Source organism: Rhincodon typus, chromosome 10 (genome assembly GCF_021869965.1).
Source record: "Rhincodon typus isolate 14 chromosome 10, sRhiTyp1.1, whole genome shotgun sequence".
In the NCBI taxonomy this organism is placed as follows: domain Eukaryota; kingdom Metazoa; phylum Chordata; class Chondrichthyes; order Orectolobiformes; family Rhincodontidae; genus Rhincodon; species Rhincodon typus.
In genome coordinates, this window is record NC_063341.1 from 8430602 (window position 1) to 8456601 (window position 26000).

General features: G+C 40.1%; 1 protein-coding gene across 1 annotated transcript in view; it reads right to left on the reverse strand.

Annotated features, from left to right (window-relative positions):
* The window catches only part of astn1 (astrotactin 1), a 1993575-nt gene that overhangs the window by 806771 nt on the left and 1160804 nt on the right, over window positions 1-26000 (reverse strand). Inside the window, exon 12 of the mRNA XM_048602275.1 lies at window positions 25128-25278. Coding sequence (XP_048458232.1) covers window positions 25128-25278 — 151 coding nt within the window. The remainder of the gene's footprint in view (window positions 1-25127; window positions 25279-26000) is intronic.

The following is a 26000-nucleotide window of genomic DNA, read 5'->3' on the forward strand; positions in this document are numbered from 1 at the left end:
CCCTGTTGCAAACTTCTTTGCCCGTGTACTAGACAGAGCATTCAAAGCTCAGTGGAACACTGATGATAGTTTTTTTTTCTCTTGTCATTATGTCAGCAGTACTTAATCATAAAGCGCTTTCGCATGAACAAGACAGAAATTCTACTCTTCCTACAGAATCTAATCACTATTTTATGTACTGGGGGATCCACAAGGAATAATAATGCACTCACATTCATCATTTGCTTTGTGGTTAATGATTAGAGAGTTATGCTTGCTGATACTCATGCCCATGAGAGGCTTACAACTTGAATTGATGTGGCATTCTATGGTGAGAGTAGGCTCAATCTGGAAGAGTGACACTCATGGTGTTACATTTGAAGTCTTCATCGTATCAAGCAAGTTTTATTCTCAAATGATCATTGGAAGTAGAACTTAATATCTGTCTGAGGGTGCCTTGCAGCCTACTTCTCCCTCCACTATATCAATCAACAGATCTCAGCTCCAGTATCTCTGTTTTTCATAGTTTAAAATCAACACCCTCTCTGGTTCTGGCATAACATCAGAGCCAAGACAGAATTGACAGAAAGAGAGATGGAGATGGCTGAAGACGTACTTAAGAATTTCATCCTTGCAAAATGTTTGTGAGTTGCCTAACAAAAAGTGAGAAAAGTGGAAAGTAAGAGCTACAAAAATAAAGGAGACGGGGATATCAAAACCAATACAAAAGTATCGACAAGTAGGGAAGGGAAAAAAGATGTCAATCCGATGCAATAAACACTGATAATGATATTATCAATTAAAATAAGGAAATGGTGAATAATGCTGGTGATGCTAATAATGGTGAATATGCTGAATAATTACATTGTGGCAATGTTAGGAAAATTAGAAACTATTAAATTGGAGACAAACAATTGGACTGACAGTGTCATGGACCTCACATACCTAGGTGAATTAGTGGGGAGATCACTCAGGAGAAGGATGGCCACTCCAGGTCACTTAATGTTCAACTAGCTATTTGTTGACTAGAGGTGGGACTTCCTCCCTCAGAAATAGGACGTCCCACCTCCGGGAGACACTGTTTAATCAGATGGTTGGCAGCTCTGTGGCCCAGTTTAACAGGCAAGAGCAGTGAGCAGAGCTGGGAACGTAAACAGTCCTTAACAGAGATTGTCACTGAAGCTAGCTGTCCAAGTATATTTGGGGGCAAGGTCATTTTGCCAGGGTCTTGTCAATAGGGTCCAGTGAGGGCTGGGGTGGGGTGGGAAACCAGCAGCCAACGTTAGAGGGGCTGGGGAAGAGAGAAGGAGTAAGTGTGTTTTTGAGATAGGTGTACCCACGAAACTCAAAACAGAGCTCAGTCCCTTACCCTGCAAATAGCCCATGCAGCTGAAGCCACTGGATATCCCACGTGGCATGGGTCTCCCACTGTTTTGGGCAAAATAGCAGCAGAAGTGGAATGAGACCATTAAGTAGTCACATTGGCCAGATGAGAGCCTCAATGGGCCAAAGCCTGGGTGGGCACCCTCCTGCCTTCAGCGTCCCCATAAAGTCTCACAGCGGCCCATAGGCAGGCAGGTAGATCAAGTCCCGGATTTTACAAGCTCTCCACATTCCAACCACTGGCCAAGGAGCACTTGTAAACACACAAACAAAGATATGAATCAGGAAAGTAGTCGGGCCACTCAGCCCTCAGTAAGATTGCAGCAGATCGGATTACTCCACATTCCTACTAGCCCCCAATTACCTTCCACCCTCTTGCTTATCAATAATCTCTCTACTTCTGCCTGAAAATTATTCAAAGACTCTGCTTTCACTGCCCTCAAGAGTTCCAAAGGTTCATGACCATCTTTGAGAAAACAGATTTCCTCATCTCTGTCTCAAATGGGTAACCCCTTATTTTTAAGCAGTGAGCCCTCGTTCTGGACTCCCTCAGAAGAGGAAACATCTTTTCCATTTTCATCCTTTCAAGACCCCTCAGCATTTTATATCTTGCAACCAACTAATCTCTTACTCTTCTAAACTCTCGTCGTTACAAGCCGAGTGTGTCCAAACTTCCCCATTAGACAATCTGTGTCTTTGGGTATTAGTCAGATAAATATTCTCTGAATTGCTTTCAATGCATATACATCCTTAAATATAGAGCTAATATTGTACACAGCAATCTGGATGTGATCTCACCAGTGACTCATATTACACAAAAATAACCTCTCTAACTTTGTAGTTAATTCCCTTCACAAGAAACAATTACATATCAGTTTTCCTAAGTAATTGAAGTATATGCATACTAACCTTGTGGCTTTGTGCGCTAGGACCCCCAGATCCCTCTGCATGTCACAGGTCTGCAATCTAATTATTTAGACAATAGTGTTTTAATATACTCCATTTGCCACATTTTACACGCTCAGTGAACCTTTAAGGATGGATAGATACTTGTAATAAATCTGTTTAGATGTCTTACGACTAATGTCCTCCTGGTCCAGAGATATTGGACGACAAGCACCCACAAATGCACTACTGCAAATATTTTGAATCAACCTATTCGGATGCATCGCCAGTGCAGGGAGGACTTGAACCTGGGGCCTCATGGTCCAGGGGCAATGCCACTACCCCTGTACCACAAGAGCTCTCCAAGGTGAATTTACGTGCTCAGAAAATCTGGATACACATTTTAAAACTGAACTGTCTGTAGGTGCAATTCTGAGCATTTTACTGGACAGGAGGATGAAAATCAGAGCAAATTGACATCAACTAGATGCTAGTTGTGTTGAGTCAATATCATAGACACTAATCTCGGAAATACAAAACGTATCCCTTAACTATGTCTAAAATGCCTTCACACGTTACTCATCAATAGGATTGAATGGCAGCATTAGCGATCCATAATCGAGCTTCAGTTCAGCTTTGCTCTCACAGCATAAAGTGAAGTTTTTTACAATGTTGCATCCAACAGTCCCGAGAAAACTGAGAGCACTCACCTGACAGGCCTTCCAATGGCTGGGAGCCAATAGCGCAAACATGCAACTTTCTGCTTTTGCAGTCAAGTTCTCAACCAGCTTGGCTGTGAGACAATGCTTGACATGCTTTCAATTGCGAAAAAAAAGGCTTCAAATTAATGTTATTACTTTACAATAAACCCACTGAAGTTGAAAATATTGGCAAGGTCTGTCCTACCACATCTCCCTGGGCTAATTCTCAGTTGCTAAGCCCATTATTTTAGACAGAAAACACTTCCAAACTCTTTTCGCAAACATGGGGAATTTGCTGTGCAGTATTAGTCAGACTCACTGCAAACATCATCTTTCACGAATAACGAGGTGAAATTAGGTGGGTCTCTCCGCTATTGGAGTTGAAGAAAATGAATATCACTTCCCAGCTGCAGCACATATTTCCTCAGATTGAGTTGCTAAATTAGTCATGCTGGTAACATTAACAATTCAATAAGTCTGCCCATTTTTAAAATTCCAGTTGTGCATGTTTGCTTGCTCTGATTTGTAGTGCTGATTGGATAAGCATCTGCTCTCCACCTGTTTGTGATTACTTAACCATGTGTCTGTACTCTACCTTGTGAGGAGGTGCTGTGGCTTATTGGGTTAAAGTGAACAAGCAATCCTGAGTTTGAATTTCACTGACGCCTTACGTATATTTTAAAAAAATCCAGATTGTACCTTTGCTTAAGAACAGCAGGGCTCCGTTTCATCTTTATTTATCTGTGAAGAGCAGGGCTTTAAAAGTACCTTCACTATACTGTACTACAGACAGAGGCCTAATAAAGCAGATCTCCAATCCTTTCACAGATTACATATAGCATGTTCTTAACCCTTCAGGATTCTAAAGGTTTAGTGGCACCACTGAAATCAGTTGAAATATTTGATTTTTTTGTCGGCACTGGGGATGGCTGTAAACACCTCTAAGTTCGATTCTTTTGTAGATTTTGTAATTTTGCTTATCCATGAACTGAAATTAATATCAATACCGTATGACCTGCTACACGACTCTACCAATCTGTCATATTGATATTAATCTAAGTTATTGATAACAGATGGGGAAGGTGTCCACACAATGTCTTCATCAGAAGATGGCTCAATTTTGGTAAACTGGACAGAATTATTATATAACACTTAACCAGATATGTGTGTGTGTGTATATCTATATATATATATATATAATATATATCTGAGGTACATGTTATGTCAAGCTTCAGTCTTATGTACATGTAGGAGTAGCTACATGCTCTTAGCAGTAGCAACACTGGAACACTAATTAGCTCTTACCAGGAGCAGGACTGAGGGGCTGAATTTATCATCTGATGTCAGTTGACCCTTTCAGGTGCTTACTGCCTTCTGCAACAACCAACATTTTCAATGGTGAAAAGATTATGACCTAAAGCATATTAATGTTCTGTTAACAATTCCTTTCCAAAATACTTTGGTTGTGATGAAAGTGGGTTAGAATATTTTCATCTAGCATTCGGATCATGAACTTTGCTGCCCAAGTCCATAACCTTGCGTTTGTCCTGCCATTGAAGTTTGACAAATTATTTCCTTGGCTTCTTTTACTTTGCTTCCATTGATACTACATATTAGTTTCCCTTACTATCTGGCATGTGCATAGAATATCTTCCCTCTCTTCCCATCTTCAGTTTTTCATTTAAAAACTTTGATTAATTTTATACATGTTGGGGTATTGCAGCAGGAGTAGCTTGTTCAGCCTGATGAACATGTTCTACCATTGAATTTGACCATGGCATGTTCTCCATTCTCTCCTCCCTCCAACTGTTAACACATTTATTTCTCTACCGCTGCCAAACTCTGTGAACCCTTTCTCATACAGTCTTAGAGTCGTACAGCATGGAAACAGTCCCTTCGGTCCAAATGTCCACGCCAACCAGGTATCCTAAATTAATGTGGTCCCATTTGGCCAGCATTTGGCCAATATCTCTCTAAATCCTTCCTATTCATATACCCATCCAGATGCCTTTTAAATGTTGTAATTGTACCAGCCTCCACCACTTCTTCTGCCAGCTCATTCCAGACATTACCACCCTCTGTGTGCAAACGTTACCCCTTAGGTCCCTTTAAATCTTTCCCTCTTACCTTAATCTTATGCCCACTAGTTTTGGACTTGCTCAGCCCAGGGAAATGACCTTGACTATTCACCCTATCTATGCCCCTCATGATTTTATAAACCTCTGTAAAGTCACCCCTCAGCCTCTGACGCTCCAGGGAAAATAGCCCCAGTCTATTCAGCCTCTCCCTACATCTCAAACCCTCCAACCCTGGCAACATCCTTGTAAATCATTTCTGAGCCCTTTCAAGTTTCACAATGTCCTTCCTATAGCAGGGAGACCAGAATTACACCCAGTATTCCAGAAATGGCCTAACCAATGTCCTGAACAGCCACAACATGATCTCCCGTAATCCATGCATTAACCAATAAAGGCAAGCATACCAAACACCTTCTTCACTATCCTATCTACCTGCAACTCCACTTTCAAAGAACTATGAACCTGGATTCTGAGGTCTCTTTGTTCAGCAACACTCCCCAGGACCTTACCATTAAGTGTAGAAGTCCTGCCCTGGTTTGCCTTTCCAAAATGCAGCACCTCGCATTTATTTATATCAAACTCCATCTGCCACCCCTTGGCCCATTGGCCCATCTGATCAAGATCCCGTTGTACTCTGAGGTAACCTTCTTCACTGTCCACTACACCTCCCATTTTGGTGTCATCTGCAAACTTACTAACCATACCTCCTATGTTCACATCCAAATCATTTATATAAATGACAAAATGTAGTGGACGCAACACTGATCCTTGCAGCAGTCACAGGTCTCCAGTCTGAAAAGCAATCCTCCACCACCACACTCTGTCTCCTACCTTTGAGCTATTTTTTGTATCCAATGGCCTAGCTCTCCCTGTATTCCAAGTGATCCAATTTTGTTAACCAGTCGTTCGGAACCTTGTCAAACGCCTTACTAAAGTCCACATAGACAACATCCACCACTCTGCCTCCATCAATCCTATTCGTCACTTCTTCAAAAATCTTTATCAAGTTAGTGAGACATGATTTCCCCCACACAAAGCCATGTTGACTATCCCTAATCAGTCCTTGCCTTTCCAAATACATGTAAATTCTGTCCCTTAAGTTCCCCTCCAACAATTTGCCCACTACTGATGTCCGGTCTATAGTTCCCTGGCTTTTACTTACCATCTTTCTTAAATAGTGGCACAATGTTAGCCAACCTCCAGTCTTCCAGCACCTCACCCGTGGGGCCCAGCAATCACTTTCCCAGCTTCCCACAGAGTTCTAGGGTACACCTGATCAGGTCCCAGGCATTTATCCACCTTTATGCATTTTAAGACGTCCAGCACCCGCTCCTCTGAAATATGGATATTTTTCAGGATATTGCTATTTATTTCCCCACGTTCTCCATTTTCAATATCCTTCCACATAGTAAACACTGATGCAAAATATTCATTTAGTATCGCACCCATGTCCTGTGGTTCCACACACAAGTGGCCTTGCTGATCTTCAAGGGGCCCTATTCTCTCCCTAGTTACCCTTTTGTCCTTAATGTTTTGTAGTATCCCCTTTGTATTCTCCTCAACCCTATTTGCCAAAGTTATCTCATGTCCCCTTTTTGCCCTCCTGATTTCCGTCTTAAGTATACTCCTACTGCCTTTATACCCTTCTAGGGATTCACTCGAACTCTGCTGTCTATACTGACATATGCTTCCTTCTTATTCTTGACCAAAACCTCAATTTCTTTAGTCATCCAGCATTGCCTATACCTTCCAGCCTTGCCCTTCACCCTAACAGAAACATCCAGTCCCTGGACTCTAATTATCTCATTTTTGAAGGCTTCCCATTTTCCAGCTATCCCTTTATATTCAGTCCTGTGTGCACTCTTCCCACTGGCCCTGGGCTAGTCTTGCATTGTGTACCATCTGTTTCTGAGACAAAAATAGAAACAAAACCTCAATGCTAATAAAATTGAATGAAAATGACCAAACAGAATAATTTAGAAGTTATCAACGCACTTGCATTAAAGAAATTTTCTGCATTCTGTCTGTTTCCGTTTTGTTGTGAACTCGCGACTTTCAATGGGTTTTTCCTTGTGCATGTAAGGTAGTAGGTGACAAGCTAACTTTGCAATCTTGAGTTTGCTCATTAACAGCAATCTGAGGCAAAGCGTACTTTAGTACTGAAGGTTGCTGATACTAGTTGAGGGGTATGATGCTTAAAATGTAAAATCCAGTGCCTTTTTCGGAGCATTCTGCACTTTCTTTTCAATTGCCCTGAATCAACGTTCTATTGTTGGAGTAAGTTCTTTCTAGAAGCCAAAAATAGTTAATGTGCATGACAGCAACTTGCATACCATGTATCCCTTTAGGTCACACACTATCCTGACTTGACGTCTTATTTCTGCCTCCATGCAGGGTTAAAATCCTGCAACTTCCCATATCACATCATTGTGGAAATGCACCACCTATCTCTGTGCACTTCTCTGCTACTTGAAGAAAGAAAACCAGCTTATATTTCCTTCATTAGATGCTGCAAGCTGAGACTTTGAATTGGATGTGTCAGGGACTATTTTATAAATGCAAGGCTATGAGTCCTGACAGCATTCCAGCAATAGTGCTGAAGACTTGTGCTCCATGACTTGTTGCTCCCCTAGCCAAGCTGTTCCAGTTACAACACTGGCATCTACCTATTAATGTGGGAAATTGCCCAGGTATGTCCTATACATAAAAAGCAGGACAAATCCAACCCAGCCAATTACTGCCCCATCAGTTTACTCTCGATCATCAGTACAGTGATGGAAGGTGTTATCAACAGTGCTATCAAGCAACATCTGCTCAGTAAAATTGCTCAGTGACGCCCAGTTTGGGTTCTGTCAGGGCCACTCAGCTCCTGACCTCATTACAGCCTCGGTTCTAACATGGACAAAAGAACTGAATTTCAGAGGTGAGGTGAGAGTGACAGCCCTGGACATCAAGACTGCATTTGACTAAGTGTGGCATCAAGGAGCCCGAGCAAAACTAGAAGCAACGTATATTAGGGGCCAACACTCTCCTAGTTGGAGTCATACCTGGCACAAAGAGAGAGGTTCATTATTGTTGAAGGTCAGTTACCTTAGCTCCAGGACATCTCTGCAGAAGTTCCTCAGGGTAGTGTCCTAGGCCCAACCATCTTCAGCTGCTTCATTAATGACCATCCCTCAATCATAATATCAGAAGTGGGGATGTTCACCGATGATTGCACAATGTTCAGCACCATTCGTGACTCCTCAGTTACTGAAGCAGTCCATGCCCAAACGCAACAAGATCCGGACAATATCCAGGCTTGGGCTGATAAGCGGCAAGTAACATTTGTGCCAGACAAATGCCAGGCTATTACCATCTCCAATATGAGACAATCTCCATCCTCCCTTGACATTCAATGGTGTTACCATCACTGAATCCCCCACTTTTAACATCCTGGGGGTTATCATTGATCAGAAAGTGAACTGGACTCACCACATAAACACAGTGGCTACAAGATCCGGTCAGAGGCTAGGAATATTGCAGCGAGTAACTCACCTCCTGACTCCCTAAAGCTTGTCCACACAACTTTAACTTTGTGCCAACTTTGGGAAGAGCAGGGTTTCATGTTCAGTGCTACCTGTCCCCAGTGAGTTGTGATCCTTGAAATATTATATAGCTCAAAGGGGCTTTTACAGTTCAGGTGTGGATAGGATGTTTCTTCCTGGAGTATCCAGGATTAGGGATCTCTGCTAAAAAAAAAGTTCACCCCATTTAAGAGATGGGATAATTTGTTCAGAGATAGTAAGAACTGCTGATGCTGGAGTCAGAGATAACACAGTGTGGAGCTGGAGGAACACAGCAGGCCAGGCAGCATCAGAGGGAGCAGGAAAGCTGACGTTTCAGGTCGGGACCCTTCTTCAGAAAATGTCTGACCCGAAACGTCAACTTTCCTGCTCCTCTGATGCTGCCTGGCCTGCTGTGCTCCTCGAGCTCCACACTGGGACAATTTGGTTTTGTCTTAGAGTCTTTGTGCTCTGAAAAACACTCTCTACTTGAAAAGGTGGCAGAAATACAATCTTTGAATATTTTTGACTGAGCTGTATAGATTCTTAGAAAGCAAGGGAGCTGAAAGGGGGTCGGCAAGAATGTGGATTTTAGCATGCAATACGATCAGCCATGATTTTATTAAATAGCAGAGCAGGCTCAAGGGGCTGAATAGCCAACTCCTGCTCATTTATTGGTCCATTTGTATGACATGTGCAGTGCCTGTGTGGTGATTATGCTGTGCCTGAAAATGGGGCCCAAATGGATTGCTGTCACATTCTGTTGCAAAAAGAACAATTGATGGAATAAATCTGAATTAAGTCTGCATCTAAGCCTGAAACATGAGTTGGGTTTTGACGTTGGCTTAAATGCGGCAATTATGAGAGTCCACTCTCAATCATTTAACAGTAAATGCTGCTGGGTACATCTGACTGAAGCAGACTGATTCCTGTGAATCGTCATGAGATGTTTTCTGACTACCGTTAGGGAAATAGCAAAGTGTGCCGTAATTATCAACGGTGTTTTGTGAACAGGACAGAAGGGAACAGAGTTCAGATGGCCAGTTATCATTGCTGTTCCCTTATCCCTTCTGTAATGGGCATCCTTCATAACACCTATGAAGGATGAAGTCCAGTTCACCCTATCGCAAGCTTGCCTTGTCAGATAGTAACAAGGGCTGACTTGTTTGACCTTGAAACACAAACCTACTTAATGCTCCACCTTTCAGATAAATGGGCAATATCGAAGAAACAAATTGTTATAAGTGCCCCAGTGTTGATTACCCAGGATGTTGGCAGGAATAGAGGGTTTGAGTGATAAGGAGAGGCTGGGTAGTTTGGGACTTTTTCACTGGAACGTAGGAGGTTGAGTGAAGTTTATAAAATCATGAGGAGTGTTAATATGGTTAGTGGCAGGTGTCTTTTCCCGAGGATGGGGGATTTCATGACCGGGGGGTTATTTTTAAGGTGAGAGGAGAAACATTTAAAAAAGACATGGGGAGGGCGGGGGGCGCAACTGTTTTTTTTAAACACCAGTGCTTTGCATGTGGTTTTCAGAGGAAGTGGGGGATGTGGGTACAGTTAGAACATTTAAAAGACATTTGGATAAGTACATGAATAAAAAATGTTTTGAAGGATATGGGCCAAGTGCAAGCAGGTGTGACTAATTTCGTTTGGAATTGTAATGAGCATGCACTGGTTGGGCCGAAAGGTTTGTTTTGTGCCATATGACTCTCTGACTCTACGTATATCAAAGTAAACATTCTATTGCAAGCTAAGATTTAAGAAAATTGTGCCAAGATAAGGCTCTCAATTTGAAGGCTGCAGCAAGAGTCATAGGATACCTGTATTGAGCAATATGAGGTTGTGAGGATGTTGGAGTAAAGGAAGCATTTTAGCTTGTCAAAGGGAGCTGGTTTACATGGGAATTTTTAGGTGCCACTGCTCAGTCAAATATGAGGGATAGAAATGAGTATAGCTTTGGGAATGGCGAAACTTGGTCTTGCTCAGAGAAAAGCACAGTGTGATGATCTCCTCTTCTGGTGATGTCCGTCTTCTGCTTTCCTTGCTGTCAATTACTATTGCCTTGAGCCAACAGATAGGAAGTGATCAGAATAGTGCGTTGGAAAATGTGTGACAGAAGTAACCTAGATAATAAAGAAACATAATCCTGAACAGAGCTGAGCATTAAGCAAAGAATTATAATGTTTTGCTTGTTGATGCGATGTGGTATATGTCAGTGAGTCAGAAATTTGCTGTTTAGTGATGTGGATAGTGTGCAATGTGACACCATGTACTATTACAATCATTGATTACTGTAGTTGATTTTTTTCCCAATGGCTTCATGTATTCTCCGTGTCTTCCAATTGTGTTGGATCACTTTAAGCCAATTACAATTATGTGACAGAAAGGTGGAACATCAAGGCCAGTGTATGCAGGATACGGGACTTTTAGCATAGGTTCATAGCAAGTTGAAAGACAAACTGCTTTATTGCACAGATATGCTGGCTAACCAGGACATAGATGTTGTTTATAAAAAGGATTGGAATGCTTTGTTGAATGTCACCCAACAACATATAATGGCAAACATTAGTGTCGATGCTTCCTGTTATTTTATATTGACACACCAATATCTCATACTAAAGTAGTAATACCTTCACTAGCACTTCACAGAATCATAGCATTTCTAATGTGTGGAAGCAGGCCATTTGGCCCATCTAGTCCACACCGACCCTCTGAAGAACATCCCACCCAGACCCAGGCCCCTACCCTATCCCTATAATCCTGTATTTCCCATGACCAATCACCTAACCTGCACATCTCTGGGCTGTGGGAGGAAACCGGAGCACCTGGAGGAAACCCGCGCAGACACGGGGAGAATGTGCAAACTCCACACAGATAGTCACCCGAGGCTGGAATCGAACCCGGGTCCCTGGCGCTATGAGGCAGCAGTGCTAACCTAATTATAAGTAATTGGCATACAAAGCATGATTGAAAAATTGTCAGATTATAAAGTTAATTAAGACAAAGAATATTGTATAGAAGATATCAAAACTGGAGAGACAGAACCAGGCATGTAAATTTATTTAATTTATGAAACAATGCAATCGCAGAAAATCTCACTTAGCAATCAAGTATCAGATGACTGGACCATGTATATTAGTAACAATCTGAGCATCACTGCTTACCATTACCACATCATTTTTCATTGTGATCTCTTATGCCACTCAACTAATGACCTTTTTTTTTACAGTTGATATCCAGTTATTCAATGTTCTATGGTTAATAGAAAACACATATAGATGTACAGGTTTGAATCTCATTGAAGATTTCAGGTGACATATGCCATCAATAGGTCTAGACTGCATGCTGGAATCTGACTGAGATCTTTAGCTGACTTATATATAGAAGAGATACATAGAAGAAGTTATGTAATAAAAACTGCATGACAACCATAGCACTCCGTCTTGTATATGATGCATAATAATTGTCTGGCTATGAAATGAAGGGAGTAATTTAATCTCAGGGTTCTGATGACATTTATAAACCAGTGAAGCTTGGTTATTCCAACCTAATGCGTCATCAAAATCCATCAAGTGAATTACCGTTTTATAATTTATTGCCAGCCTTTTATTAATTTTACGTACCAAATAAACAGCAATGATTAAATGATTCAAGATAACTTTATTTCACATCATGCATCAGGAAATTGCATTCAGCTGAACTCGCATGTTCAGTGAGAAATATCATTGTTTCTTAATCTCATTAGTAACGAAATTAAATAATGAGATGAGAAACAAATTATAAGAACTGAACAGACTCACAATACAATAAGAAGTCAAATTAGACACAACACAAAATGCATGCGTCCAAATGGCCAGGGCCATAGGTTGGTAGAAATAGCAAGAGACTTTACTCCCTCTTGGATTCACATTTCAATCTTCCTCTCCTTCATTGTTACATACTTTTAAAAAAAAATGTTAGGAACCTTGATGATGGACACGGAAAAGGTCTCAAGGTTGAAAATGAATAAAGGCTTCCATTTATAGGCCACATTAAACATTACTCAGAGTGCCTTGTACTAATCCTTAGTGACTTTAGTCTTAAATTAGGCTAACCCAATTAGTAAAAGTAACTTTGATTATGCATTTTTGTAACGCTTTTGCTTTTCTAGAACATCATGTTGAGGAATCCATCAGAACTTTAGATTTAATATTGTGCAAAATGTTAATGACCATCTGGTGTGAGAGCATTCTCTCAAATAGTGATCATAATATGATAGATTGTTGCATCTAGGTTTGAGTTTGATATAATTTGTCTGAGACGAGGTTGCTAAATTTACACAAAAGCAGTTACATAAGTACGAGAGGCAAGTTTGTTGAGACAGATTAGGAATTTAGATTAACATATATGGCACCAGATAAGCAATGGTGAATATTTAAAGATATGCATAATTCCTAATGAATTATGCACTTTGAGGAAGAAAATGTTCAATGGAAAAGTGGTGCAACTGTAACTGGCAAAGTTATTGCATTATTTTTAAACCAGGAGGCAAACAAAATTGTCAACAAGTAGTAATGATTAAAAAAATTATGTGGCTGCAAAAACTTACCAGAGATGTCCAAAAAGGATTTGTTTTTAAATATCGGCAGGATTTAGGAAATAGGAAAAACCCATCTATGCCTTTTTCAAATATACCACCCTCTCTCTTAAGCAAGATCTAAAAAATGTCTTTTTGTTAAAGAAGTTTTAATTGGGCTTAGTGGAGAGGGGAGCCCTTTTTGATGACCAATAAATGCTAGCTAGTGACTGTCTCTCCATCTCCATACTTTTTTTTATATAGGCCTTGTTCACACTTGTGTATAGTTCTGGTCACTTTAAATAAAGAAGGATATACATACTTTAGAGGGTGTGCTCATTAGATTGAATCCTAGGATGGGCGATGGGGAAGACAGTTGCTGAGGTGAGCTTAAATGGAATGGGCCTACAGAATGGGTTTGCAAGATGAATAAAAGATGATCTTATTGAAATATACAAAATCCTTTAGAGGGCAAATACTGGATTTACTTTCCTGGCTGGAGACCTCAAGTGAAGATCTGCAGATTTGTAGGGCACTGGTGGAACTGAGAAAATTTGGTGACAAGGCAGTTGGAGTTGACAAAGGTTCAGCCACAAATGATGGAGCAGATTTTTGGGGGTATGGGGTTGGTGCCGTGAGTGGGAAGGATGTTTGATGGGGAGGAGGTCTCTCTACATCTACTCCTGTTTATTCTGTTACATGTACTTCATCAATCATTGTGTTGGCAAAGGAGGCAATTGTGTTATGTCTCATGGCTAATGTGCAGAATACTCTTATTTTAGTGGGACAAGCCCAATCCTTGTTAAACAGTGTGACCCAATGGTATAAAAGTCTCCGTCTCCACCTTACTGAGTCCTCTTGCAGCATGATGTGCTGAGGTAGGTGTCCTACAATCTATATCCAATTGCTCAGTTTAAGCCAAGGCATGCAAATGCATGTGATTCTAATATATGTAGATGACAGAGCCAAAATAACATCTATTGAATCCTTCACCATGTTACCTATGCCTCATCCTTATGTTACAGGAGTTAACATAAATCTCACCTCATCAGGTATGAAGACCTTACTGAAGGTTTAAAAAAAATGAAGCTCATCTATGGGAAATTATGAGGGCAGGACAGATATGGGTTAACAGTGGTGGCTATTTTTATTTTGAAAAAAAATTCTTGAGGTACCACATCAGAGACAACCATTTTTTTATCCAGCAAAATTGCACAGGAAATGGCCAAGAAATATGTTAACCAATGATCTCTTGCTCTGCTGATGTGTAGTGAAATTATTTTGACAGGTTAGAACTCCATTGTTTTAAGCTTACCAAAGAATCGTACCCTCCACCTGAAATTTTGGAACTGAATCTTCAATGATACTGCAGTCTCTCAATACATTGTTGAAGGATCAACTTTGACTACAATCTTGGGTTAAGGCTGAATACACAATATTCTGAATCAGTGACAGAAGCGCTAATTGAGCTGCAGTTGTATAAGTGGTGCTACCAATCTTGGGTAGGTTGCAGAAGACTGATATAGACAAAGATTTGCATAGTTTGAAAGCTTTGGGTGTGGACATTAGAATGGATAATGGAATAATACATCTTGATTACAACAGAATAAGAACCCATGTAAGAAGAAGATGGTATACAACTACGTGTAGAATTTAGTTATCAGAAGAGTGATGTGGAGAGAAGTGATAGCAACAGAGAAAAAAAAAATAGGAAGCTTTAGTTGCATTCTAATAAGTTATGAACATGAAGAGAAACTGTGAAGCTCCTTTTAATGCACAGCTGAATACATCCAGACAAAGCAACGACAATTATTCAATATTCCACAAAACCTTTGTCTCATCGCATTTCCTTTTTTTGAAATGTCAGTAATAAGATAGAGAATCAGCAGAAGGATGCACAGAAGGAATTATCAGAAATATTCTGCAAAACAAATCAGCAATACAGCTGAACTGTGACAGTTATTTGTTTTTTTTTAAATTGCTGTGTCGCATGAAATAACCATGGCATTAACTCTTTTATGACTGTTTTGGACTTCCAGAAAGGTTCAATAGCTTAATTTGCATCAAGTAAACAATAAATACCATATTTAATTGAGGGTGACAGGGATTTTGGGATAAATAACATTGCAAATTTTTAACTAAGGGGAAATTGATATGGAGATATTATCATTCTTCAATGGTGAGATGGTCTAATTCCTGTGCTTTAAGCTTATATTGGTAATTTTAATTATAAATGTCAACATCACCATTTTCTACAGGAAACTTTCACTGCAAATATTGAAATATGGCAGTATGAATTCTAGTTTTGCAATAGCAAATTAGACATGCTTAATGTTCTTAATATTCTAGAATAAGGTTCCTGAAATTCATGGCTCATCTGCTTTGTAGGTCAGATGGGACACAAACCAATCTCATTGCAAAGCAAAAGGGAACAGTAGCATTACAAATTCCAGGATCTTCTGGCCATGCCTTAAATGAGGTAAAAGTTCTCCAAACTCTGACCTGTGTTCACTCATGACGGTGCCCACACTCACCCCCAACCCACTAAATTGTGTAGTAGCAGCAAATTTTCCAGTTGCTTGTAAGAGTTTTCAGAGTGCCATACAGTGGCATATACACTAACAACTAAAGACTGTGTGTTTTTTTTTTGTGTGTTGATGATTCTGGGCTGAAAAGGAAAGAAAAAGCTGTTTAAAATCCAAGGATTGTCGAAGGATTACTGCATCCATTTTTGAAAAAGAAAAAGCAGGTTACCCGACACATATGGGAAGTGGTGTTGACACAGCTGTTGGCTCAAGAGATGGGAAATCCTATTAACAAACTGGAGCCAGGCAGCTGTGTATGAGTGGAAATTTAGTTGGCAACATAGAGCTGATTGGTCAGTGAAATGGTGACCAATTAAAACCGATGATAAAGGTCTCCTGTTGGCTAACCGCTATATGATTGGCTCCCAGGCACCTGAAAAGCTTTGGGTTGTGCATTTTCAGGAGAACAATTGGACATCTGGAAGGGAAAGAACTTTTTTTCAATGGTGGCGCAAAAACAGCACCTCAAGCCTGAAGGTAGCCAGCTTCTTTCCCTTCATCAGTTTTTTCTTAGTGTGTGAACCAGTCACTGTGTGCCTCCTGCAAGGATACAAGTGGAAGTATCTGCAGAAGGAAGATCGAGAGGCAGCATCTGGATCAGCAAAAGGATCATCTCAGCAAACACTGTGGACAGGGACCACTGAACTTTTTCCTCTGCCTATCACACTTTTTTACATCTGTGTATGTGTGTAGAGGGAGACGTTTATAAGTTGGTTAGAGTACTAACTAGTTCAATTATATGTTGACAATTCATTGTTCATCTATAGTTAGAATCTATTTACCTGCAATATATAGTAGCAATTCAATTACAGAAACCTTACTTATGCTTTACGTCAACTTGGGTCTAAGATATCTAAATTCTGCGCACTTTTAACTTCTGTCATGACTCCAGGAAAAGGGGGGCTTAATTTTCAACACTTCATGAGGTGTAACACTTAGTTTCTCTTCCAGGAACTCTCTCACTCTGCACCCACTGAGGTGGCATGGGCACAGGTGGCAATGGCCCATGCTGACAGGTGCAGGAAATACAATGCAGATCCCACATCCCAAAGGATTCCATGTTTGCAAGATATGCACAGACATGGATTAGGAGATCTGTAGTTTTGATTGCAGTAAACTAGATTACTTGTCCTATTGAAACAGAAATATCTGTATGAGTCGAAAAGCATGAGGGACGTTAATTTATAATGATTAGTTGGAACAATTTTCATTATCTCCGTTAACATTCCTGTCAGTGGCCTCCTTTTTAAAGTGTCCAACGCTTCCTTAATTTATGGTTAACACCTACTCTGCTTGACTCCCATCTATTGCACACTTGTTACCCTATTGTTCCTGCTCAACATGCCCCACAACACAACACAAGTGCGGGCTTCTTGAATTGCGCAGAATATAAACACGTGCCTTCAGATGTGTCTGCTTGCTGAACTTCGCTGCTCATTTTGAGCTTTAATGGCATAACTTCTCATGTGCTTAATGCCATAATTACGTGTTTATAAATGTGCTATAATCTTACAGTCTGTATTAGAGCCTGTACCTTGGCGTACTGTTCCTCGGCCTACCATACCTTTCTTAACCTTTGATAATTTTTCTATAGACCTGATCCTTATTGTAACATGCTCTGAAAATGAACTACACTATCATTAATTTGAGTACTTAAAATGAAGTCTGTAATTGACCTGAATACTAAGTGACTGGGAAGCAAGCTAATTCAACCTTAATTCTAATGCCTATTAAGCAATTTTTTTTAAAAAAAGGCTTCTAAGTTAAAAGCCAATAGTGTCTTGTACAAGCAAACAAAAAACCTTGCTAATATTGGGAAGCCAAATGGAAGAGCGCAGATAGATCTAGCTCCTGGAGGAACAGCATGTTACCCTAACCGGTCTTGTCTGAAGATTATGTCTTAGGAGAACCAGGAAATTCTAAGAGTACGGAGTAGAATTTCTGTCATGTTCCATCTATCTCATTTGTGGGAAACCCCAAAAGTCATTGAAAGTGGGTTGTAAGAATTTTCCCAGCTCCGTAGAAAAATGACCAGCTGGTGGAATCCTGAGAAATTTGAGGCTTAGTCACTTTAGGTTGGCTTCCTGTTGCATTTCTGCCTCTGAGGGACACTCCCAGAATTGGCTGTATGATCTACCATATGTGGCAGCCAATAAATGCACCCAAGGACTGACTTGATGTCTGTTTTGGGATGGGGATGGTATTTTCCAGCTCTTGTGGGGGCCCATCACTGCTCAGCAGTTCATTGTAGATGGCTCTCCAGAGCAGCCGAGGGGAGGGTGCTATCAGAGATGGACTGCCCGAATGACAAGGTTGTAACATCAAGGCTGTAATATTATCTTCCGCTGATCCAGCAGAGGGTCGAAAAGGGCTTGTGGCCTCATTTTCTTTTCTAAAGGAAGTGGTTGACATCTGTAAAAATCTGTTGACTTCTTGCTCAGCTCTCTGATTGGCCTTCTGCTTCTTTGGTCTAGCCTCCAGCCGAATTGGATGACTTTCCAAAGGCAGATTTTTAATTGTTCACCTGCCAGAAGATTGTAATCACTGCAAGTCATAGCCATTTACAGATTCCCAACAAGGGATCACAACGGACAATGAGATCCCGCCAGCAAAATCCAATCTCCAGAAGCTGGTGCGTTCACAATCTTAAGGATTTTACTAGCTTTACAGGTGTCTTAAGAACCTACATGTCTTTGGAAGTGATTGACAGAATTTCTCTCTCGCTCCCTAATATTGTTATGCTCTCTTATTCAGCTCCATAAGACACTCTTGATGTAGAAGATATGGAAATGAACCTTTTCCAAGTCAGAGATATCTTTTACGGTAAGGAGGTATCACTTTTAGAAGCCAAATTATATTGTTGCAGTTGTCAACTATCAGGTATGTCAATTAACTGCAAGTATCTAAGATTAGGAAAGGTGAAGCCTATACACATTAGCAGATTTTTGTCATTTGTGTACTTTGAGGGAATCAAGGAACTACGTGGAATAGATCTACACCTTTGCTCAATTAGCAATTTTTTAAGTTGTGATTTTGAGACCAATAGTTTGTAAGAATTAGAAGCTAGACTAGGCATTTTGACATTTCAAGCCTGCTCTGTCTTTCAGTATACATACGCATGATAACCTTCAACCTGACCGTACCATCCACCACTTACCTCAATTCTCTCAGTACAGTACACACAAATCTATCGACCTCTGTCTTAAATAAACTCAAGTTAACACGGCATCCACACCCTCCAGGGGCAGAACGTTCCAAAGATTGATCAAATCTTTGAGTGAAGCAATTTCTGACCAGTTGGTCTGAGACGCCATATTCTAGATTCCCCCTGGTAGGGGAAACACCATCTGAGCATTCAGCCTGTTAGGAAGCAGTGGAATGAATCATCAATTGCCTCTTGTTAGTACAAGTATGCCCTTTCTTACATAAGGAGACCAAAGCTGGATGCAATTTCAGTAAGTAAATACAGACTTCAAAGTGCTGTATAATTGTCATAAGATTTCTGTCAAGACTATATACAAGATGTACTTTCAAAGTGATCCATAAACTAAGACTTTAGATAAGCATTTTATAAAAATTATTGAATGCTTCAACGTAGACACAACCTACAACACAATTTGATGTTCTAAACAATATTGAAGATTGGATTATTACACAACTATTGTTGAAGGTTACTTAAATAAAATGTAGTAGTCAGCTAAAATTTACTTGCTTTAAACCTTTGTATGTGCAAGAACAAAAACTACGTAAGGAGATGGAAACATGGTCAGTCTCTAATATCATTGCCTGCCTGACCTGTTTGACGATCCTATTTCTGAAGTGAAGGGGGTGAAACACAAAGTAGGTTTTAACAGCTCTGATGGCTTCTGTAGTCAATTAGTTTAAAGTTGCTCGCACAAGTGGACTAAAAAAACCCAGGTTCTGGGAGTGAATGAAGGGTCCTCCGTTTCACTTTTATGGTACAACTCATCATAATCCTTTGTATAGCCTGGTTCAGTACAGCAGCCCTTTTTAACTAACACCCAAATGCTTTTCTCAGTCTCCTTGTTGAGAAGGAAGTTGCTGTTTCATGATGTCTCCCTCATGGTGTACAGAGAGGTTATTTTTAAAATGGCTGCCCGCACCCAGCTTTTGTCATCATCAACCAAAATGGCTGCAAATCCCAACTCTCTGCGTCTTTGTTCCACAAAGCAAAGTTAAGCTGGAATTTCTTGTGATGTCCTTCCTGTCACCTACTGAAGACTACAGAAGCTTTGAGTGTTTACATTTGTTGAGGGTTCAATGAACAGTACCAGAACCACAGAATTCATCAATAAGCCTTTCTGATTGACTCTTGAGATAACGGCACAGCCTGTCCGCTTTTGCTTGCTGTTGAATTCATGAGAAGTTGTGTGGGTTTTGGGGCCATCTTTTGAGTTTCCCCTGTTACCATTTTAAAGACAGACTAACTTTCTTCACAACATATGTATTATAGGGACACAATCTGAATACTTTCTTTGTTCTTGAGCTTTTGGTGCAAAAGGATTGGAGTTCACTATTTACATTTCTAAGTTTTTGCTGCTTCTGCATTTTTTTGTGAATTATGATTGGCACCATATTCACAATTATTCACTCCCTCCGCCACTGACACTCAGTAGTAACGCTGTGTACAATCTACATGGTGCACTACAAAAATTAAACAGCACCTTCCAAACCTACAACATTATCATAAAGAGGGATAAAGGCAGCAAATACAAGGGAATACCTCTCCCTGTAAATTCCTCTCCAAGCCACACAATATCTTGATGTAGAAATACAGTTCCTTCATTGTCACTGGGTCAAAATCCTGGAACTTTCTCTCTGACAGCATTGTAGGTGTATATCAAATGGACTGCGGCAATTCAAGAAGGCAGTTCACCACCACCTTCTCAAAGGCAACAAGAGTGAGAAATAAGTGTTCACCCAGCCAGCAACAACCAAATTCCACAAATGAGTAAAGACATGTAAAAGAACATTGTGTTTCTCTGTAAACATTTCCTAGCCTCTCAGCACAAAAAATATTCCTTGTTTCATTATCCACTTCGGCTGGGCAACATAATTTCACACTTTGTTACGTTCTATTCCATCTGTCGTGTTCTTGCCTCTTTGAATCTTCCTCATTGTTGACTTTCCGACCTAACTCTGCACCATCAACAAACTTGGATTGAGTACAATTAGCTGCTTCATTAAAGTCTAAGATATGGATGATAAATAGCTGAGACCCAAGCACTGGTCCTTTGCCAGTTACATTTTGCACACCTGAAAATGCCCTCTTCATTCTTGCCCTTTTCCCTCTTCATCAGCCACTTCTTAAATCCATGCTAAACTCTACCCCAATCCTAGGAGACTTAATTTTGTGCAATTATTTCATTAAATGCTTTTTGAAAACTACAAGTACACTTCATCCACTGCCTCTTACCAGTTACAGTCTCAAAAAATCTCATACATTTGTCAACATTATTCCTCTTTCACAAATCAATGTCGACTCTGCCTAAAACTATAATTTTGTAATTGCCCTATTAACATGTCCGAAGTAACAAACTGTAACATTTTCCCTTACAGGGCTAAACTCTGAATAATTACCAGGGCATATCTTGGCCTTCATAAACAGAGATTTATAATTCAGCATTTCTTCTCGGCTTTTTTGAACTTTTGTAACGTTCTGGGTAAACCAGAACTAGAATACGGCATTCAGTTTGTATCATCACAATTTAGGAAGGATGAGGGGATTTTTAAGAGGAGATTAATCAGAATGGTTCTAGAAATGATGGATTTTATTTCCAATGTTAGGTTGGATAAGCTGGGGTTGTTAGTTTTGGAGCAAAGAAGACTGCAGGGAATTTTAACAGTGTGTAAGATTGTGATAAGGTTTATATAAGTTAGACAAATCAAAATAGTTCACTGACAAGTTTATAACATTATGCTGTGCATAGATAGGGTTGACGGTCAGAAGCTTTATCCCCAGAGTTGAAATGTCTAATACTAGGGGGCATGCATTTAAGCTAACAGGGGGAAAGTTCAAAGGAGATGTGAGGGGTAAGTTTTTTTTACATGGAGTGTGGTAGGTGCCTGGGACGCACTGACAGGTGTGGTGGCGGAGGCAAATAAGATAAGGGCGTTTAAGGGCTTTTCGATAAGCCCATGAATAAGCAAGCAATGGAGGGATATGGACCAAGGGCTGGCAGAAGGGATTAGTCTAATCTAGTGTCATATTCAGCACAATACTGCGGGCTGAAGGGGCCTGTTCCTGTGCTGTTCAGGTCTATATTCTATGTTCTAGTTGATGGAAACAACGATAGAAGGATTTGAGGAAGAATGTGAGGGAAATATTATGCAGCAAGTAGTAATTATCTGGAACTCAAAGGAAAGGAAGATGCTCAATGATTTTTACAATGAATTTGAATGGGCCCCTGAGCAAAATAAACTTGCAGGACTATAGGGATTTAACAGGAGAATGGGAATTTTTAAACATTCATTCTTTCATGAAATGTGGGTGTTGATGGCTGGGCCAGTCTTTATTGTCTAATCCTACTGCCCTTGAGATGGTGGTGAGGAGCTGCAATCTATATGTTGTCGATGCACCCACGGTGCTGTGAAAATGTGAGTTCCAGGATCTAGACCCAGTGTCATTGAAGCAGCGGCGATATTGTTTCAAGTTAGTATTCTCAATGGCATGGAGGCAGACTTGCAGCTGGCCATGTTCCCATGTATCTGCAGCCTTGTCCCTCTAGTTTGTAGAGGTTTGGGGGGGTAACTGCCAAGATTACTCTGCGGAGAGTTTACATGAATCCAATGCACCTAGAAGATCTTGTTTTGAGCCTTCATGACTATGACCTGACAGATATTATTCACACTGGCCTATAGTTGTCTGTTTTCTCTCTTACAACTTTGAATAGCCTGGTTATCTTTGTAACATTTTCTTCTCAGGAACAGCTCCTTAAAATAAGAAATACTGAAACAACAAAAAAGCAATCTATTACCTTGTTGTCATCTCTCTTAAAACTGAGGATAAAGGTTGTCAGGCCCAGGGAATAAGTTGCTACTTGGTCCCATTAATTTCTTTGGTGCTATTTTTATGTTCATACTGATTTCTTTAAGTTCCTTATCCTTGATTCGTCTTTTTTCTAGAAAGTATTTCTTTCCATACTGTGAAGACAGATGGTAAATAGTTCTTTAATGTTTCTATTTCCTTATTCCCCTTTATATTCCCACCTGTGGTGCTGTTGACTTGCATTAATCTGTTCCTATTTACAAGTCTATAGAAATATTTGGTATCTGTATGTCTCTTACGAGTCTATTCTCAACATTTTTTTTCAGTTTTATTCTCAATTTATTTTTGCTGAATTCCAAAGTTCTCAGGTTTACTGCTCTTTCTGGTAACATTATGATCTCTTTCTTTTATACTATCTTTGGGATAATCCATGTGACAAATATTGATCTTATCAAATCCTGCAATCCCACCCTACTTTTGAGAAAAATTCCAGACCTCCCACAGCAGAGCTGTCAAACTGGGGAGGGGATGGGGGATGGTCAGCACACCTGCCAATTCCCCAGGCTTCCAATGCCCAGAATGTGCTGCCCTCACCCCCACTCAGTGATGACAAAATATCAGTTTCTCAAACTTAACACACAACTCCCAACGTATCATCACAAGCCTTTGAATTTAAGCAGAATGTGGAGCAAAAATTATAGTTAGGGTCATCAAAACCAGTTTTTAACAAAAAAAATGCAGTCTTCAATCTTTAAAACATTAATATCCTAGAACAGCATAAAATCGAAACAGAACTTAATTTATTCAAGTCATTGTAAATTTATGGCTGCAATGACACATTTTGTTATACATGATATAATTCCACTCGTGCTGTGAAGCAGCAAATTCTCCCCCTTCCTGCAAGATGTCTGCCGAATGTATTTTGTGAGCTAATGAAGCTGGGGTGTGGCATTTTAAGTTAGAGGTATCATAGTGAGTTCATTGAAATGGTGATTCCACTGCAGGAAAGTGTTTTGTGTTGTGCTGTGAAGCGCCAGCTGGTATGTCTGAACAAGAAAACATTATTCCGGCCTTGAAAGAAACACCAATTATATATGGTTATTTGACCAAGCAAACAGGAACCATCTTAATCAACAAAAACAAACTGCCCGCAACATATTCGTCTGGAACATTGCAGTACCACCAAGGCTATGATTAACCAAATTACTGTCTATGTTCTGAAGCACCTGGTGCCATTTAAACAGATAAGTGCCAGCACTGAGTCTCTAAGGGGTACAAGAGCTCTACTACATTACTTATGAACAAACAGATATATCTTTACAGATGACAATGATCAGGAAGACTGAAATACTTCTCATCTCTTCTTTAGTTGGCAATGTCAAAAGTGTCCATCATCCGAAATAGAAGATAAATGTGTCCGAAAATGACCATGAATTAGTGAAAGATAAGCAAACTGTAAGCCCAATTTCTGTAACTAGAGCTAATCATGTTGGGTGTTGTCTTTTCATGACATTCAGTGAACTGAGACAAGGCTGAAGTGGGGAAATTATGTTTTCTTCAGTGTGTTACTGCTGCCATCTCTTCTGACAAAAAAAAAAGCAGACTTTTTGAGAATGAGACTTGATATATAAAAGACAGTCAAAGGCTTTTTGCTTAAAACTTTATATATAATGCCAAGACCTTCCTAAGGCCAAAGACAAAAACACTGACTGTGATTTCTGACAGCCCTTCCGATCTCAGTTGGGAGCCATAAGATCACTGGGCAAAAAGTGGATTTGTCTCATTGATCCTCATTATATTGGATTTCGACTGCCAAATATGCATTAAGTGCAAGATAGTCGTTAAATTCTTACACTCTCACTCACTCTCACTAGAAATGGTCATTGCTTGGCACTTGCACAATGTAAATGTTACTTGCCATTTATCAGTCCAACCTTGTATGTTGTCCCAAGTCTTGCTGCATGTGAACATGGACTGTTTCAGTATTTGTGGATTTTTGAATGGGACTGAACACTGTGTAAAATTATCAGTAAATATGTTGAGGGTAAGGGCATTGACGGAATGCAGTACAATTATGTTTGGTCATGGAACACTACTCTGAACAATTCATGTAATTGGAGTAAATCGCTAATTGAAGATTTGATCTTGATTATATTGTGTAATACAAAAACATTTGAATATTTATCAGTCAGGCAATGCAAAATGTATCACTTGATAGCTATTTAGAGCAATAGGGGCCAGAATTGAAAAGACGAAAGAATACGATGCTCAATGTCCACTAGCTTCAACTTGTGCAACAAGGTACATCTTTCTATTTGTGTGTGGTCATGTTTCTTGCATGCTATAGATTTGTGACAGATACGATCAAGTCTTTATAAGGCACTCATGAATGAACTCTACTTACTACACAACCACTTGAATCCAGTTTGCGATCGGAAATGCAGCAGAAGTTTCTACTACAGCCACCATTGTCCTTTGTGCAATCTCTCACAGGACCAAAAGAGTCAAGCAGAACCTCAAGGCTGTCAAAGGAAGCAGAGATCATGGCTTCTTCTCTGCAAAATATAAATGAATAGAGAGATCATTAGTAGAGCATTGCTTTAAATATCAATGACAAATTAAGTCCTTTTATAAAAAATGATTTATCCCCAAGGTAAGTGATAAAAATCCATGTTGGATAGCTTCTGTTTTCTGTCAATTAACTATTCATACTAGCAAACTGGATACTGGCCGGTTTTGTAAGAACGTTGTTAACCCATATCTTAAGAAAGACAAAAAAAGCTGCAAATGCTGGAAATCTGAAATAAACATTGAGAATGCTGGAGAAACTCAGCAGGTCTGGCAGAGTCTATAGAGAGAGAGGAAAACAGAGCTAACATTTCCAGTCTGGCATGACGATTCTTCAGAATTGAAAGATGTTGCAAAGGATCATCTTGTGCCATTTCCACCGCCTCCAACAGGATACCACCACCAAACACATCTTCCCTTCCTCTCTGTTGTCAGCTTTCCACAGGGACCATTTCCTATGTGACACACCGGTCCACTCCTCCTTCCTCATTCCCGAATGACAACTTCCCAATGCAGTCACGGAAGGTGTAACAGTTTCCCTTTGTTTATCTCTTTCCTCTGATTATCCAGGGCCCCAAACAAACCTTCCATGTGAAGAGCTGGATGAACACAGCAGGCCAGGCTGCATCAGAGGAGCAGGAAAGCTGACATTTCAGGTCTGAACCCTTCTTCAGAAATTTCTGAAGAAGGGTCCAGACCCGAAATGTCA